This window comes from Hyperolius riggenbachi, chromosome 9 (genome assembly GCF_040937935.1).
Source record: "Hyperolius riggenbachi isolate aHypRig1 chromosome 9, aHypRig1.pri, whole genome shotgun sequence".
Lineage (NCBI taxonomy): Eukaryota > Metazoa > Chordata > Amphibia > Anura > Hyperoliidae > Hyperolius > Hyperolius riggenbachi.
The window spans coordinates 163367734-163388008 of record NC_090654.1 but is presented as its reverse complement, the minus strand read 5'-3'; the positions used below and the strand labels follow the sequence as shown (position 1 = coordinate 163388008).

Genomic DNA, 20275 nt, shown 5'->3' with positions numbered 1-20275 from the left:
GTGTCTCTAAGTCAATAGAGTGTGTCTTGCTGAACGTCAATGTAGTGTGTCTTGCTGAACAAAGGCATGGTACTGAATTACTGTCAGACAGTTCAGTCCATGCATTGATTACAGCGAGATAGGTGAATCACAGTCATTCTTCTCACTTTATGTAACCCATCACTTGCTTCAGGGCCTACTTATTAAGGTGTTTTAAAGTGAAACTGGGTGAGAGATATATGGAGGCTGACAAATTTGTTTAATATTATACAATCCAGGTTGCCTGGCATCCGGCTGATGTTTTTGGCTGCAGTAGTGTCTGAATCACACACCTAACACAGGCATGCAGCTAATCCAGTCACACTTCAGTCACAGCAACTGATCTGCATGCTTGTACAAGGTCTATGGCTAAAAGTATTAGATCTAGATGATCAGCAGAACAGCCAGGCAATGTGCATTGTTCAATAGGAAATCAATATGGCAGTGTCGATATGATTCTCACATCAGGTTCCATTTTAAAGCAAGAGTTAATAACTCATAGCCTTTATGGCCGGGTTTGGCTCACTTTAATAAACAGTACTGTGAGTTGATTATGCAGATTTGCTTGTTGGTTACAACAGCACAGATTTAGTGTACCTAAAATAGCCGATGAACATATTTGTCAGTATTTGAAAACCTTTTGTTCCTTGTTTGCTGATAAGGATCTTGGCCAATGTTTGAGGTTGTTGATTTATTTTTCTATTTCTTGTCGTTTTTTCGTTTGCTTATTTATTCATTGATGCTTCTCACAGATAAATGTGAATGTATGACCGTGCTGGACGTAGTTGGCTCTGAATCAATACTGTGGCTCTAGCATGATGGATGTGAGTGACAGAAATGATGGATTGTTTGTAGAGAAATAATGCCACAGCATATAAGATAACATTGTTTTCACATTTATATTTCACAATTATACAGCGTTCTGACACTTTTTATGCGGCACTTGGTGGGTATCAGTAAACCTTTAACATTATTTGCTGTCCCTCAAAGGGGCTTACAGTCTGATTCATACCTTTGTTACCATATTTTAGGCCCAATTTTGAGTGGAAGCAAGTTATCTGTAGGATTTTCTGATGTAGGAGAAAACTGAAGCCCCAGAAAAATGTCACCCAAATACAGGGAGAACACAAGGAGAAAACAGACTCTAGAAGATGGTGTCCTTGGTGGAATTAAAGCCAGCACCCTGCAGCTGTAGGGCAGAAGTGTTAACCACTTATTTACCTTGCACAGCTCCGGGCTTGTATGTTGGGAGCATTGGGACGTTGATGATGTCATGACTGAGTCCCAATGCTCCCAACATACAAGACTGGAGCTGTGCGGCGGAGGTGAGGTGATCAGTGCTGGCTAGAGGCACGGTGAGTACCGTAACTGACACAGCCAGTTGGTGCGCCTGTACAAGACAGGAAAAATGGTTATGAAAATTAACTGGATCACTTTTTGAACAGAAATTTAGCAGAAACTGAATGCCAGGGAGGATAAGTGCCACAAGAAAAAATGTGCACAAGATATTGCCGATAGATGGGATATCGGTCATTTTACTGATATTCTACTTTCGATGACAGGTCATAGTAGAAGATTGGTAGTGTAAACAATTTTACTATCGGCCTATCTTATCCTATTCTCACACAAACCTTTTTCTGTATACTATTCTTGCACTAATCTTCCTTGCCAGCTGTGGCTGGATAGTGTAATGGTTAAGAAGGACTCTGCCTCTGACATAGGAGACCTGGGTTCAAATCCTGTCTTTTTCTGTTCAGTAAGCCAGCACCAGTCAGCCAGTAGGAGTTCCTGGGCAAGACACTAACACTGCTACTGCCTACTGAGTGCGCTCCAGTGGCTGCCTTGCAAGCGCTTTGAGTCTGACTGGAGAAAATCTCTTTACAATTATCAGAATTGTTATTATAGCCTAACATTAACCTCTCCCCTACCTGCGCCTAACCCTGCTACCTGCACCCAACTCTAACACTGCATGCCCAGTTCTTTGGGCCGCGTAGATCGCATAAATTAACTGGTTTGGGCAAATCTGCATACTTTCAATATATTATACGATCAATAAACTTTGAAGTACAGGTAGTCCCCGACTTATGAATGCCCGACTTACGAACGACCCACCGATATGAACGGCATGGATTCTGTGTTTCCATGGGAACAAGACTTTTTTTTTTCAAATTGGACTAGTTTTTGAGAAAATCGATTTTGAAAAATTCAAAGAAAAAATGGCTTTTAAACTTGTATAAGCACACGGTACAGAGGGCAGAGGTGACACAGAGGGGGACACTGGAGGCACGGGGGGGGGGGGCACAGAGGAGGTACAGGGGACAGAGATGGCACATTCAGGTTAAGAACGAACCTACAGTCCCTATCTCGTTCGTTTACCGGGGACTACCTGTATTTTTAAAGGGTCATACATACTTTCAAATATTTAAATGAAAAACAACAAAATTGTCTGTCTGAACAAAAATAGCAATGAACCGCTTCATTCCACAAGCTGTTCCACCCTTCTCAACAAAAGCCATTTTCACCTGTCAGTGCCCCTCCCATTCATTTCATCATATATTTGACACTGCTTACCGCTTTTTGTGGGTGATGCTTTTTTTTCAATAATTAATTTTCTATGCATTGTAGAGGAAAAAACAAGGAAAAAATATACTATTCAACCTCCATCCTGTATAGTTTTAAAATGAGCAAAGCTATAGATAAAACCCACACATTTTAATTGCCCATTTGTCCTACCTCTCACAACCTTTAGATTATGTTCCTAGTACATTGTACAGGGCCCCTGGTTACACCAGCCGATGTCCTGCAACCCGCTCTCAATCTTCTGGGCAGGGCCGGGCCGAGGCATAGGCTGGAGAGGCTCCAGCCTCAGTGCGCAGTGTAGGAGGGGGCGCAGAATTCATTCAGCTGTCATTCCTAATTGTGTTTGAAGCAGAAATAAATAAGAAAAGGGGTTACATGGCAGTGACTGCAAGCCAGAAAACTAGATATTAAGGTGTCGGGGAGGTTGTGGGCCCTGTGGCGCCTCTTAGTAGCTAATAGCAATCAGTGTGTGATGGCTGGGGTGGCAGGGATGGAGGGGCGCACTTTGGTGTCTCAGCCTTGGGTGCTGGAGGACCTGGTCCCGGCTCTGCTTCTGGGCACTTCCACCTTCACAAGGTCCACAGTGAAGGAAGTGTCAGGAAGATGGAGAGCATCATGCAGCATGTAAGTGAGTTAAAACTCACATACGCGGTCAGGCCTGTGGGGAAACTGCATTTCTGTGTTTGCCAGCTCATCCCTGATGAACACATTTATGTTTGTACAGTATTAGGACATTTTGGGTACTCTATTTTTTTTTTGCTGGGGGGGGGGGGGGGGGGACATGAACATGGGAGTAGCAATCACCCCTGCAAACCCTGCCATCGCATGGGGGGCCCAGAGGCTTTGGGGGCACCTCCTCCTCCATCTCACCAATTGCAAGTGCAGCCAATTAACAAAAAAAAAAACCTCCCTGTTCATTTACAAAAAAACTATGTGCAGGAGCGTATGTCATTTTTTTTTCCTGCTTACAGACACTGCTTCACAGCAGAACACTCTGTTGCCATTCGCAGGCACCTAATCACATAACCCGCATGGTGTTCGGGGACCTAGGGGGCCCCATGACATCATTTTTGCAGGGGGCCCTGTAAAGTCTAGTTACGGACATGAGCCAAGTGAATTTTTACATTTGCATAGAACGTCTTAGAGCTGACAATAGTTAAATGTGTTTACAATGAACTTGTTTAGAAATATTACAGCTCAAACAAAATGAAAACTTTTTGTAATGCGCTTTAATCCAGATTAAAATGATGTATGAATGTCAAGTTGCATAACAGCCCAGCTGGACTTTACACTAGTGAAACTACAAAGTGGGCTTTATCCTCTCAGCAGAGAAGAACTTTATTATGAATATTATCTGTGAAATTGGACATTGTAATGGCTCATGACTTCTGTACAGATTTGCTGTAAGAAAGTATGTTCCCTCTACTACAGGCTACTAGCATCAGAATATAGTAAGACAATTTTGTGGGTTCATATCGGTACCACCGGACATTTTGGAGAAGGCTTTATCTTGATTGGAAGTAATGGTGGGCCATGTTTAGTAAACTCTGACTTAGGCAATGAAGAAAACCTGTGACTTGACTAGAAGTGCATGCTAAAACTCATGAACCACAGATACTGAACTACTGTTTTAAAGACCTGGGTATCCCTTCAAATTGTAGGTGACCATTATGGAAGATGTCATGCAGCATTTGTGCAGTTCCTTATCCAACTGCATTTGTGTTTATTGGGGTAGTTCACACTACAAGTGCTTTTCAAAACATTGACGATTTGATGTGAAAAGTGCATTATTTCTAATTTAATCCTATGGAGGTTATCCCACTGGAGTGCTTCACATTTTTAATTTTTAAATCACAAATGTGGTACCTGTGGCATTTTTCCAGCAATTGTGCATCTGTATTGGAATCCTGCAAGTTTGCAACAGTCTAAAAATTTGCAAAAAAAACAAAAAACTACAAAATCTCTGAGCTTCTGATGGCATGTTGCAATTTGCAGTGTGAACCAACCCTTACTAATGAATAAAACTCATGAAATATGCGGTTGCTGATATAATGCATTGCATGCACATGGGTCAATATTCACTTTTAATCTGATCAACAATCTCTTGAAATTATTGTATGATCTGCTGCAGACTGACCTGAAAGATAGTTGGGACTTGACATTGAGGTAAATGTTGAACCATTGTAGGTAGGTATGTAAATAATGCATCGAAACAAAGTAACAGGAGCAGGAAGTTGATAGCAACAGATCATGCAGAAAAGCCATTGTACTTGTGTATGCAATGATACAGCATTACCTTGCTATTGATTACTGCTTGGTACATCGATAGAAGGTTGAAACAGCCTCAAGATTTTATAGGATTGACTATTATTATGATTATTATTTGTAAAGGACTGGGAAAGATTTTGGAACTATATAAAGTTATATATAGTATTGTGTGTTTCTTAACCCGAGTTTGCTCAGGTTCTCTTTAAAAGGGCCAGAGCCTGCTGTCCCAGAAAAAGTTAACCTGATATCTGTAACTAATGTTATTGTGTGGACAAAGCTTTTCTGATCTACAGAAAGCGACGTCCTAACCAGAGTAGGGTTGGATGTAATCTCCCCACCTGCCTATACAGTGGTTGCTTTAGCGGTAACCTTTCCCTTTGAGTATTCATTAACATTGATTTTATTTTATGCAACTTCTCTCTTTTTCTGACAAGCATACAAATCTTACTTAGGCCGTTCCCTCGTTGACCTATGATGAAGTTGTACTCCTCACTAGATAACCTAAAAACACTCTGCCTGTATGAATACTGTATATTACCCCCACCACTTGATTCCCCCTCCCCACCACACCCCCAACCTATATTGTAAGCTTTCAAGAGCAGGGCTGTCTCACACTTTTGTGTCTTGGAAATTGTTATGCATTTTGTATCTTGCAATCTGTTATACCTGTTATTCACCATGTTACATTTTTCACTGTAATTTCTAATTCTGTATTTTATACCAGTGTCCATATTTAGTGTATACCACTGTCTGTATTATTTATAAATCAATAATTATAATAGTCCTCTTACAGGAAGTGCAGGGTAAACAATTCAAGATACAGCTAGATGTGGATGTAAAATTATGTAAGGCTGAAAGTGAGGCAGGGAATGGACATTTAGCTGATTATTCAGAAATGAGAACGTAATACACTATTATTTCCGATAAATGATATTTACCTGATACTGATCATTTACCTGCTTGCCACCTTGCACCCCTTGATGATTGATAAGATTACAGCAGAGATCTGTTGTAACAGAGGAGTGAACTCCTGCCACCAATAGCTTTGTACTGCTCAATGCAGAACAAAGGGAATTAAGAAGTTGTTTGGGAAGCACCGCCATCAAACAAACGTACAGGACTCCAGGCTACTAAGTTGATAAAGCATTTCTATTTCTAAATAGATTGGGAAAGCCTTTATCTCAAATAAGGTTTTTTTGTGAGCTAATGGTGGTGGTGGTGGTAATTTTTGTTGTTGTTTTTGTTTCCTTTTTAAATCAAAGCTAAGATCTAATTTATTACAAATATTAGGTCACATACAGTCACACTGTCAAAAGATTAGTGACTGGTGGAATATTTAAAGTGTAGGAGTAAATTTATGGTCGTAGAATTAATCTAGGTTCACATTAGACTTAAAAATAACATTTTCTGAAACCGAGAAAAATTGATAAACTGATATGTCTGTGGAATCTGTGTTCTCTGTAACCCTGTTCTGAACCCTGTCCACTAACCGTGCACCGTGTATGTTTTGTAGAAAGCCACACATATTTTCAATTGAAGTCATTAATGTCTTAGCAGTCCTGATACACTACCTCTATGGATTTCCACAAAGCATTGTTGGTGGGCCCTGAGGACAGGGTTAGGGAACACTGATCTGGGGGAATCCATATCCGGGCCTCTTCCAATACTAAAAGCAGGAACTTGTTATCGGGTCTCTTATGCTGTCTTTTGCTGCTAAAACGGACACCAACACATTCAAAATATGCATCAACAGATGCAGCAGTTCCATTAAAATGCACATTGTATCCACTGCGATCATACATGTTGACAATCGTTGAAAGTGTGTTCCTAGCATTATGGGCTCCAGATCGGTGTGCCTGCATCTAGAAAACCTTATACAGTAGCAAGGAATACCTAGACAGCCCATGGTGACTCAGAACTATCTGGAAGGTACAAAAGGAGGAAAGGTAGCATCCAGAGCAGATCTCTGTGGTGGGATTTGACAGGTGTCTGTATCAGAAAATCGAGAGAGAAGATAGTGCTTCTATGGTGCAATACCTTTAATTAACTTTGCAAATTGCAAAATAAATGCACGTACAAGATCACAAAAATTTGCAAATGTATCACACATGTCCAGTGTTCCACTCCACGGACATCGACCTTGGCAAGCACGGGACATGAACAAACACACCAGTATGTTGAACCACTGGCCACGGTTGACGTCCGAGGAGTGGACCATTGGGCATGTGAGAGATGCTTGCAAATGTTTGCAATCCTGTACGTGCATTTCTTTTGCAATTTGCAAATAACTTTTTTGTGTCAACCCAGCCACAATAAAGGGTATTTTAGCAGCTGTGCCCATCTCCTTCTTCTCTTCTGATTGCAATTTGCAAACTGAATTAAATGTATTACACTATAGGAGCGCTCTTTTCTCTCTCCTTTTTCTGTCCTTATTTCAAGTGTGACTGGAGAGTATTTTTTAACGTGTTATACTTTGTAGAATGTAACCTACGTAACAGCTAGCCTTTGCTACGAATAAGGAAAATAGCATTCAAACTATCTTCCATTATTAGAAGAATGGGATTCTAAGCTGCAGGATAAACACACACATATTTGCAGCAGGTCACACTGTGGCTCACATTCTTGTCATTTTCTAGACAGAAGACACAGAAATGCGTCTCCTGACACAGAGCAGTGTCCAGCGCAAGTTCATTTCATTGTCCTTAAGGCAGCTCATTTCCCTCTGACCTAAATACCTCTGCCACTGTCTCACCAGTTCCTAGCTATTTCGCCAGTGGCTTCTATAAAGTCATAATATTACTGGTTAAAAACGGCATCTTTTTATGTAGCCTAAAAAAAGGGGGGGGGGGGGGGTTAAGCCTGAGAAGTATCAATCCATATTTCATGTCTAAAAGTAGACATTTCAATATTTGCATTTTAAAACCAGTGTCGTCTATTCACGTATGGCAGGGTACTCAATTTTGAAATGTTTGAAATCTTTCTAATATGTTGCCAAGACTGCATTTACAAATGTGACCAGACCCTAGAGGACCATATTTTTATATCCCCAACTCCCCTACAGAATTCCAATATTTGCATTGAAATCCTGTGGCAGAACTTGAAGGGGTGGTTGGTAATTTGTTGCTGCTGTGCATGCTGTATAGAGCAAAGGTCATTGTAGGAAGCGAGCTGTAGTCCCAGTCTGAATTCATTTAATTAAAGGAAGTTCATATAATAGCCTCCCTATTGGAGGATACCTCATAGTAATGTTGAAGGCTACTCCCTTTTAGGGCTACGGCAAACAGGTCTGCTTCCTGCTGAGCCCTGTGCTTATAAAGTGCCTTGCATAATTATTTACCTCTCTCAGACCCATCAACATTATGCAGTGTGACTACTGCAGATGGTAAAAATTCTTAAAACTATGTTAAACAGTGGATATTTTCAATTTTAAAGGACCTGTTGAATTTATTGTAAAATAAAAGTACAGATCTCTGCTGTGTCCATAGGTGTTAACCTATTAGTACTAGTCAGTACTTGCTAGAACCGACTTTGCTTCAGTCACCGCTTCAGGTTCTTTGGGGCATGTTTGTGTCAACTTCTCACGTATGCATCTTCCAGTTTTTGTACATCTTCACCAGCAGTGGAGCTGGAACTCACCTGTGGTGTTCCATCCTCCTGGGGATGTGCAGTCCCAGCATTTTTGCAGTATATATTTACTACCTTATAATATATATATATATATATATATATATATATATATATATATATATATATATATATATATATATATATATATATATATATATATATATATGTATGTGTATATGTATATATATATATATATATATATATATATATATATATATATATATATATATATATATATATATGTGTATGTATGTGTATATGTATGTATATATATATATATATATATATATATATATATATATATATATGTGTATGTATGTATGTATGTATGTATGTATATATATATATATATATATATATATATATATGTATGTATGTATATATATATATGTATATGTATATATATGTATGTATGTGTGTGTGTGTTGTTTTTTTTCCTGGCATAGTATGGCTGACCCCACTGCTTCAAAAGTAGAAGCCATCTTATTGGCATAAGGGCGAGCATTCCAGAAAGGGGGTGCAACTCTATAGTGAGGAAGTCATTCATATGTCATTGAAGGAGCAGGGGTGTATTTATTAGTAAAGTCAGAATTTGAAATGGCAAAGGAGTGGTGAAGGGATTTAAAATGCAAAACACTGTAGCTTGAATTTGATTCTGAGAAATGACTAGTCCAGTTTATTCAAGTACCATTTCATCCAGCCATTCATGATGAGATGCCTGACGAGCAGCTTTACACTTTGTTCAGGACACAGGGAGACAATGTTGGGACAGGTAAACCTTGGGTGTCTTCTGCATAAAAAAATAGTTATGTAATTCTGAAGAAGGATCTGAGTTTGTAAAGGGAGGAGGTTCAAAGAGAGAAGAGCAAAGGTCTATGGGCTCAGCCTTGCAGGACACTAAGAGGAGAGGTGATTGAAATGACATACTAACTAATAGTTACCACTGAAAGACATTTGGAATGAGAGGTCAGATAATTGACAGTTAGTGTCACCAGTAGCTATAGGATGCAGAGTCTGGACTGGAGCAAACGAAAGTAATTGACAGTGTCAAGAGCAGAGAAAAAGTTGCCTTCAGATTGGCTCTAAGGGTCACCTTTGTGAGGGCGGATTCATTTGAATGTTCGGGCTAAATGACTGATTTAGGTTAAGTAGCGAAATAGATTTAAGACATTTGACTACCCTTTTGTAAATAAGGCGATCAAGTAGTTTGGAGTCATATGAAAACAGAGACCGAAAAGCCCTCCTACTAATAAGCAATGCTTTGTGTGATTTGCTTTCTTAAAACAGAAGGAAACTTGCAATAATTCAGCTTTAAAGAGGAGCTCCAGTGAAAATGATGTAATAAAAGTGCTTCATTTTTTCAATAATTATGTTAGTCAGTGTTTGCCCACTGTAAAATCTTTCCTCTCCTTGATTTACATTCTGACATTTATCACATGGTGACCTTTTTACTGCTGGCAGGTGTGATGTAGCTGCTGCTTGCTTTTTTGGTAGTTGGAAACCACTGTAAACAGCTATTTCCCACAATGCAACGAGGTTCACAGACAGGAAACTGCCAGGAAAATGGTCCTCATAGTCTCCTGTGAGGGGGGCTTCTCCACAATATCAGCCATACAGAGCCCCCTGTTGATCTGTTTGTGAAAAGGAATAGCTTTCTCATGTAAAAGGGCGTATCAGCTACTGATTGGGATTTTTCCCCTTTAAGCCAGGCTAACATCTAGAACTGCTGGTGTATAGCAAGCCTATAGCTTTAAATTTTACACAGCCACATGTAGACAGCCTGTTTCAGACACCCTGAGCTGGTTGGTTACTCTGTTGTACTGGTCCTATCTCATACAGCCTTATCAATCCCTGCCATGTACTAGCAGTGGCTGGATGGTGTACTGGTTAAGGGCTCTGCCTCTGACATGGCAGACCTGGGTTCGAATCTCGGCTCTGCCTGTTCAGTAAGCCAGTAATTCAGTAAGGAGTTCATTGGGCAAGACTCCCTAACACTGCTACTGCCTACTGAGTGCACTCTAGTGGCTGCCTCGCAAGCGATTTGAGTCCGACAGGAGAAAGGCGCTATACAAATACTGCCATTATTACTGATGAGAACCAAAAGTCCGAAAAAGGCTGTCTACATGTGGGGTTGATGTGGCTGTGTAAAATTTAAAGCTATAGGCTTGCTATACACCAACCGGTTCTGGACGCTAGCCTGGCTTACAGGGGCAAAAAGAGATAATTTGCATATTCAGTGGTGGTGCATTGTGGGTAACCACAAATGTTCACTTAAAGCTGAATTATTGCAAGTTTCCTTCCGATTTAAGAAGACAAATCACACCAGGCTTGAAAACCAAGAAATATGATGTTGGCTAGAGAGTAGGTTATGATAAAGGAGGAATGTCTTTAATAGTGGGTTAAATGGCCCAGGGTTAAAATTACTGTTTGCATTTGTAAATATGCTTTTAGTTATGTAACATCTGCAAATACTGAGCATATAGAAGAGACTTAATGGCTGATTTTTGCAATGTAAAAATTGCCTGGCAATAAGCTTGTATTGTAGAACAGAAAATAAAATCTGTGATGGAAATACATGCCACTATTTATCATAGCTTCATTTTTGTTCTATTGAAGTTGTAAGATGAGTTTTAACTTGTTTTCATCTATTCACCAGTTTGAGAATATCTCTATATTTATAAAGAGGGAAATTGGTTCACCAAAAAGTAGATAACTTTTTTCAACACTGTAAATTCCGTTGTAAAGCGTGGAGGAAAGGAGGAGAATTTCTCAAGCGCCACTAAAAATAACAGTTCTTTTTTTATAAATCTTATCTAAGTTTGATGTATTACCATATTACTGTATATATGCTATGCATAAGAGCCATGTTCCACTGTACATGGTTTTCTGTGTTTTAGGGATTGTTTGCGATCTGCGAAGTGCAGAGAGTCCCAGCAACATGATTTAAATTGCTGTAACACTTTTCCATTCATGTGATCTAATTTAGGCCCAAATGCAAACGTCTGGCCTGCTGCATGTTTTGTTCATCTAAAGGCTAAGTTCACAGTAGTCCGTTACATAACACACGTGTTTGGAGTGTGAACTGCCATGGAGACTAGACTCAGGCCTCTTTCACACCAAGACATTGCGTTTTAGGGGGCGTTAAGATCGCATAACGTGCCACTAACGCAACGCATGGTGGTGTTGAAGTTGAACGTCAGATTGAGCCGCGTTATGCGGCTCTTGGTGCACTGTTTTCTGTTCTATCTATACTGATAGAACAGCCGCTCCAGGATAGTGATGGGAAGTCCGGATCTTTTCAAGGATTCGGATGATTCGAATCGGATAATTGAAAACATCCGGATCTTTGAACCAAATCATTTGAATCATTTTACTAGGGAAGCAGACTGGGGGTGAAATGACTAGCAGGACAGGACTTTCCGTGCACTGTACATTCTGTATGTTCCTGTTTCTTCCAGACACACATCCACTGTGAACCGAATCATTCATTGTGGTGATCCGGATGATTCGACTCACAAAAAAGATCCGGATCAAATGAACGATTCATTCATGATCCGGACAACACTATGAGTCCCGGTTACGTCACCACAGTGCAGTGAATATTAATTAGCCATGTGGCTAGTCACTGAGCATGTGCAAGCAGTCTAACGCAGCTAAATCCCAGTATAACGCACAGCATGCTGCACTTTCCCACGTGCAGCGTTACAATGTAACGCAACCTGGGCACTGAACAGCCCATTGATTTTTCATTACTGTGCGGTGGGCTGCGTTACAGGCTGCTCTAACGTGCGCCCGGAACGTCCCACTGTGAAAGCAGCCTAATACTGTAATATACAAATCCTGCATGCATGGAGTTAGAAGAACGTGATCAGTTACAACACAGTACTGTGAGCAGCCCCACAGAATTGAATGGTCAGTGAGTTGGAGAGTTATTCTGCAATGCAGCTGAGCACTGTGAACTAGCCCAAGAAGGATAGGAGCAGGGAAATCATGGACTAGGCATTGTGCTATGCACTTTTCTGTGTGCTTTTCCCATAATGTTTTTCCTATTTCCCGTTATCCTGTATCTTCTCCTATCATGGTCGAAGGGAATGCGAGGTTACACCCATACGTGCAGAAGTGGCGGGGGAAAAAAATTGACTTGATTGTCCAAGTCCACAGGCACCCAGAGCCAGGAGCTCAGTAGCCAATACAAAACATAACGCAGATGCTACTAAAGTGAAAAAATCATGATCAGGATGCAGTGTGATTACATTTTTGGGATTTGCAGTTGAAAACTGCCCAAAAGCATACTGTACATTTATTGAAATAGGGGTGTAACACTTTGTACACAAAATGTACAGAGATGGCAGTGGAGAGTGTTAATACACACGATTGTTCCCCAGTGTGCAATCACTGAGGCCTCTTTCACAGTGCGACGTTAAAGTCGCACGTTAGAAAATGTTTCAGCGCAGACTGATGCACAGCAATACTAAGTCTGTGCAACAATCACAGTGCACACGTTGCATTTTTGTGTAACGTGTAGCGTTATTAGAAAGTGCTACATGCTGTGCGTTATACACGTTATTAGCTGCGTTCGACTGTTTGCACATGCTTAGTAATGACTTGGAAGCATACTTTTCATTGCCTGTATGCTCTACTGTATGCGACGATAACTGGGCATTAAGTTGTGTTGCGACTTTTTGGGGGGCATTGCGTTGTAATTTGTGTTGCGACCTTAACGTCACATCAAACCGCAACCTCCTTCTGTTGAAGAAGCCGTCCGTAAATAGAAAATCCCCAACACATTCTTGTACAATATCTCAAGATATTGTAATTGCTATGATTTTGCTATATTCTTTGCTACATTCTTTACTTCCATTTACCTCCAACATAGCACAGAGTGGGAAATGGACAATCTTGGCAAGTGTATTAGCCATTTAAGTCAGTGGTCATCCATACTATTGATTGTGTGAGGTTTGTCTATGAAGTCCCATTCGGATCAGTTGATGAAATGTTACATTATTTTTTTTTCTTTGCAGGTTGTGGCTGTACAACTTTCCCAGTCAAGCGTCACATTGAATCAAGTCCATTCATTAAGACTCGGCACGCCAGCCCAATACCATGTATTCAGCAAAGTGGAAAGAAGCCGCGGGCAAAAGTACTGCCAATCAGGAAGGCAAATCTAGAAAAACCCCAAGGTTGGTGCTTAATAAGCTGTGATCTGTTCTGACATTTTGGTTCTCCTCATAGTGGCTGAATGCTGTTTACAGTTCAATGTTTAGGGTGCATATACGATACATCCCTGTCATTTCTCTTGCATTTAATTTAATCTTTTACTGTTGGCTTTTGCCAGATTTAATGTATAATTCACTGGTTTACAGATTTTTTTTTTATTTTTATTTAGAACGCTGTATACTCAGTAATCTAAACTTTTTACATCACCTAAAGGATTATTTGGAACACCATACTAATACGGTGTTTGACCCCCTTTCGCCTTCAGAACTGCCTTAATTCTACCTGGCATTGATTCAACAAGGTGCTGAAAGCATTCTTTAGAAATGTTGGCCCATATTGATAGGATAGCATCTTGCAGTTGGAGATTTGTGGGATGCACATCCAGGGCACGAAGCTCCCGTTCCATCACATCCCAAAGATGCTCTATTGGGTTGAGCTCTGGTGACTCTGGGGGGGCATTTTAGTACAGTGAACTCATTGTCCTGTTCAAGAAACCAATTTGAAATGATTCGAGCTTTGTGACATGGTGCATTTTCCTGCTGGAAGTAGCCATCAGAGGATGGGTACATGGTGGTCCTGAAGGGATGAACATGGTCAGAAACAATGCTCAGGTAGCCTGTGGCATTTAAACAATGTCCAATTGGCACTAAGGGGCCTGAAGTGTGTGAAACATCCCCCACACCACCACACCACTGTGCAGCCTGCACAGTGGTAACAAGGCATGATGGATCCATGTTCTCATTCTGTTTAGGCCAAATTCTGACTCTATCGAGACTCATCAGACCAGGCAACATTTTTCCAGTCTTCAGCCTATCCAAATTTGGTGACCCTGTGCAAATTGTAGCCTCTTGTTTTCTATTGGTAGTGGAGATGAGTGGTACCCGGAGGGGTCTTCTGCTGTTGTAGCCCATCCGCCCTAAGATTGTGTGTTGTGGCTTTACAAATGCATACCTCGGTTGTAACGAGTGGTTATTTCAATATATATATATATATATATATATATATATATATATATATATATATATATATATATTATGTATGTATGTTTTTCCCCACATGCATGCCCAGTGCGAAGGAACAAGCACGTGCCCAGTTCAAATGTATTTGTTCATGGCCAATGGTGCTCCCAGTCCAGCATCAGGAGAGAAGGTGGGGGGTAGGTGGGGCTGTTGCAGTTCTGGTGAATCTTTACCTGAGAAAGCAGTGTAATGTTGATTAGTGCATTTCAGACACTACATGATTGATAAGATTAATTACATAAACTGATAATGATATTAAAGTACTGTACATTACAGTAGTGCACCGTAAACCTCACCTGTATAGCTCATACCTTTTTTTTAATCCGGGGAAGGAAGTGACTGACAGATTTAAATAGTTGACATTAATATTGTTTGTTCTCATTAAATGGCTAGTGTGTTCATATTGTCATTGCTCTAATAATACAATCATCTCAGCAGTTACCCTGAGCACAGCTAATGCTAACAGAGGAGGAAGGAAGACTTATAGTGGTTAGCCACAACTTTAAAGAATAATGTGTGTATGTGTGGGAGGAAACAGGAATATGTCAGCATACTGTGTTTGTAAAGTATTGTATGCAAATACTACTAGTTATAGACTTTCAAGGCAAGACAAGTATTCTGACAGGCAGGTAACAAACCATCCTTGCCATTCATTCCCGCTTAAGGCTTTTTTTTACACAGGAATCTGAACTGCACACTTGTTAGACAGCTTAGCCTCCTGGCTCCCGTCTGCCACCAATCGAGCACCTTTTAGGTACAGTTATAGGTCCAACATAGATCCTTCACTCTTTTCACAGTTTTGCAATAAAATGGAGACTCGCTGACAATTAAAGTCTGACACAATTTAAACCCTAGATATTTCAAGGAATTGTTGTGACTGCATTGCAAATCCCACCTCACTTCAACCAAATCAAATACTTACAGACCCTCCGCTCTGCAAATAAGACTAAATTGGTTATTCCCAGGAACCACTTAAGAATATTTGAAGCTCGTGCCTTTTCCAATGTAGCACCTACTTTATGGCACTCACTTCCACGGTTGGTGTGAGTCCCCATCTCTGGACAGCTTTAAAGGATACCAGAGCCGAAAGGCTCTGGTAAAAACTGAAGCTGTACTGGGTAAGGGGCATTAATTAAATACTCACCTCGCCTCCTAGTCCACTCTTCTCCGGTCAGTTCCGTTCTCCTGGGCAACTTCAGCGACTCCAAACCTGGACATACTGCGCCATGCATGCGCAGTATTTCCGTTCTGCTCCACTGTGGCCGTGCCGAGTGGTGTCACAGGACAGTAGCGTGTTCGCTCCCCCTGTGCCTCCAATCAGCACTCACCCGGGACACAGGAGCGAGTGCGCTCCTGTCCTGTGACATCACTTTGCGGCCACAGGGGAGCAGAACGGAGATACTGCACAAGCGCAATGCAGTATGTCTGGGTTTGGAGTAGCCGAAGTTTCACAGGAGGACAGGACTGATCGGAGAAGAGTGGCGGGGGATGGAGGGTAACGGGAGGCGCGGTGAGTATTTAATTATTTCCCCTACCTAGTACAGCTTGAGTTTTTACCAGAGCCTTCTGACTCTGGTATCCTTTAACAAAAAGCTTAAAACCCACCGCTTTTCCCGAGCCTTTCAAGACTGTAGAACCTAGGGTCATGTTGCTTTGAATCCCCAGGGAGAAAAGTGCTATTAAAATACTACTATTATCATAAATGGAGGATCAGGATTACAGCCAGCCAAGTATCATTTTTAAAAGGTGATGGCACCCCTTTTGTAATTTTCGCACTTTAAGTTTGCCTTGAATATAAACATAATCTATCTCTGACATATGAATGCAACCCCAACCCTGTGGTCCCCAGAACAGAATTTGGACCTGGCTAGTGTAGTGGCTTTGTTGATCACTAGCAACCTCAAGCTTCACTGCTAAACTAGGAAATTGAGGCAAGGTTTATTGTGCTTTAAGCTAAAATTGTCAAATTTCCTTTCTATTTTATTTCACATTTTGAGTTCAAAATTCAATGTGGCAGATTCCTTTCCTGAATGGAATTCTATACAACCCACTGATGGTAGATAGCAATAAATAATAATAAATGGAATTTAGCCTACTAAGAGCACTGCTAGGTAGGTTAAGTACTTTTCTCCCTCCCTCTCCGTCTGTAATTAGAGCAGGACTACAAGAACATGGTCGCTGATGTCCACAAATGCAGACAATCGGCGGCCATTTTCCTGTAGCCCTGCTCTAACTACAGATGGAGCGGAGGCGAGGAAAGCAGAGTGACGTCGGCGCTGGAGCGTGGAAGTCAGGTGAGTCAGTCTCTGCCCGGCCCACTGCTGCAAAAGGTGGGGGGGAATTGACTGGGGGCATACTACCTACACTGGGGGCATACTACCTACACTGGGGGCATACTACCTACACTGGGGGCATACTACCTACACTGGGGGCATACTACCTACACTGGGGGCATACTACCTACACTGGGGGCATACTACCTACACTGGGGGCATACTACCTACACTGGGGGCATACTACCTACACTGGGGGCATACTACCTACACTGGGGGCATACCACCTACACTGGGGGCATACCACCTACACTGGGTGCATACCACCTACACTGGGGACATACCTCCTACACTGGGGACATACCTCCTACACTGGGGACATACCTCCTACACTGGGGACATACCTCCTACACTGGGGACATACTTCCTACACTGGGGACATACTTCCTACACTGGGGACATACTTCCTACACTGGGGACATACTTCCTACACTGGGGACATACTTCCTACACTGGGGACATACTTCCTACACTGGGGACATACTTCCTACACTGGGGACATACTACCTACACTGGGGACATACTACCTACAGAGGGGGCAGCTATGCTACTACACTGGGGACAACTATACTACCTACACTGGGGGCAGCTATGTTTCCTATATGGAGCAGCTATACTACCTACACTGGGATCAACTATGCTACCTACACTGGGGGCAACTATGCTACTTACACTAGGGGCAACTATACTACCTATACTGAGGGCTAATATACTAGCTACCTTTACTGTGGCAACTATACTACCTATGCTTGGCTACCTACACTGAGGGCACCTACACGAGATCCTATACTGAGCATAGGCAAACGCAGGGGGGGGGATTACAGCTGCCCAGAATCCCCCCCCCTCAGACCAGGGCCAGTGCAGTGTCTGGGGACAGGCACAAGTTGAGACACCAGAATATCTTCAGGTATCCTGCAGCTCACAGCACCGCCCCTTTCTTACCCTGCTACAGTTGACTTTGGATGGAGCAGCAACGTGTGTACAGAGCATGGAGCAGCAGTGTGTGTACAAAGCATAGAGCAGCTCCGGGGAACTTAAGAGTCAGGTGTGAGCACAGCCATGTGCCCTGCTGTGTGCATGCTTCATTTTCCTCTTCATTAGCAATGTTGGCTGTCCTCATTATTATCTGTATCCAAACTTCTCCTGATCGATCCCCTTGTCGATCGGGAGCAGATCGGACATTTAGAAAATAATTGTCAGATCCTGTCAGTCGGATGGAAAAAATGCATTATGTGTACCCAGCATGATGTCCTACTATATTATTATACTATATTGTGTGTGGCTGAGGGAGACATTTCAGCAATCCCCCCCCCCCCCCTTGAAAATCCTAGGTTTGCCCCTGTTGAGGGCACCTATACCGGGCTACCTACCTACCTACCTACCTATACTGAGTCTGAGGGCATTTTTTGGGGAGGGTCGCACCACAGCTATAACGAGCGTTGCAAATTGTTGGTGCTATATATGGGCCTGTGTGTGTGCGTGCGTATGTGTGTAAGTGCGCAAAGAGGATGGGGCGGGGCACCAAAATCCAGTTTCGCTCAGGGTACAGTGAAACCCAAGGCCGGCCCTGCAACCACCAAATAAGGCTGCAGGAAATTAACTTCCCCACTGGGTTTTCCAGGTCTCTGTGTAGGAATTGGAACTTTTAAAGTTTATCAAGATTATAAACTGTAAAGATAATACCTCCTAAGTTAGGCTTAACTTGTGCTGAATAAAAATCCTGTTTCCAGTTACTCTGGTGTATTTATCATCTGGAGAGGTAAGACCTGTCTCTCCTTATATCTAATAGACAATTGTTAGTTTATGATATATACTGCACACTTCCACCCAAGTGTTGTTACTAAATTATTAATGTATCTGTGCAGCATGCATGGGAAACAAATGGAAAATGTAGTTTACGTGATGGAAGTTTTCATTGCCTCAACTGTTAAATGTATTTATTAGTATGATATGGGTTTTCTTCACAAGAACTTTGAAATCACAATATTGATTGAATGTGCATTGTGCCCTAATTTTAGTACATTTTCTTTTGATTAGTTTAAAAAAAAAAATCTAATGTCAGATCTATTAAAATGTTTTATTACATGTGGCCTTAGCTAGAAGAGTATATTATATACATGACTTATCACAGAACTACCGTACTCTAAAAACTTCCATGTGGCTTTTACAACTTGATTGGATCCCAAGAGCCCAGTACTGTGTAGCTGTGAATCAGGATGTAGAAGGAACTTGAGAGCTGCTAGACTGGCTATGTGATCAGGAAAACATAAGATTTTTTTATGTACTGTTATTGTATATTTAGTGTTGTGTTAGCAGAGCAAAGAGCCACGAATGCAGACAAGGGCGACAGGTAAGACTTGTGCTGCAACTTTAAGCTGTAGAAAAGGCCATGTTCTCATATTCCCCTGGAAACTGATAATGAATCATATTCTGTTAGTTGCTACAAAGTTGCAATTAAATATTATGGCTACTGCTTTCTTCACTGAAGGGGACATTTATCTAAAGTGTCTGAGACAAAATATTGTTTTTTAAAAATCCAGGCAGAACGGTCTCGGACATATTAAGAAATCATCAAATAGTGCAGTTTCCTTCTTAAACTGTTGAAAATAGGAGGAGCTAGGAATGTTTATCAGACAGTGCAGTGTGTGAGGGAAATTGCTGTTGCTGAAGTAACCAAAACATATGCTGTATTGACACCAGCAGGCTCTGAGTGAGGAATTCGGCAGGGGGGAGGAGCCCTTTACAAATCATGTCTAGCCTGCAGTGCTGCACTATCTGTAGAACTGCTATTAAGCACTTCTTAATCTGCGGCAATTTAGGAATTGTTGTGCACTTTTCTTAAATGTAGTGCAGCTCTGGAAATTCATGCTAAACTGCTGCTATTACATAGGATTTAAGAAGTTTCTTATTGTAACGCAGAACATTCCCCTTGCTGGTTAGACCTGCTTAAGAAGAAAAAACTGTTGGTAATGCTTTGATAAATCTGGCCCAGAGTGTCAAAACTACAGACCATCAAGATTATTCCACTGTTACCCCCCCTCAACCCAACCCCCCCCCCCCTCCCCTCCCCATAGTTGTAATGGAAATAGTTAGCCTTTCAGAACGAGTGTCCCTAATTTTGACGGCAGACGCTTCTGTCACATGATCACTAGAGGATGTTGGAAATGCCGATTTCCGATTGCAACAGAATTCTGATGTCCGCTAATGCTGATT

At 41.5% G+C, this 20275-nt stretch overlaps 1 protein-coding gene across 1 annotated transcript in view; it reads left to right on the top strand.

Moving 5' to 3' along the window:
• The window catches only part of FGD3 (FYVE, RhoGEF and PH domain containing 3), a 411633-nt gene that overhangs the window by 226906 nt on the left and 164452 nt on the right, over nt 1-20275 (top strand). The window contains exon 2 of the mRNA XM_068253640.1: nt 13515-13673. Within this exon, the coding sequence (XP_068109741.1) occupies nt 13515-13673 (159 nt within the window). The remainder of the gene's footprint in view (nt 1-13514; nt 13674-20275) is intronic.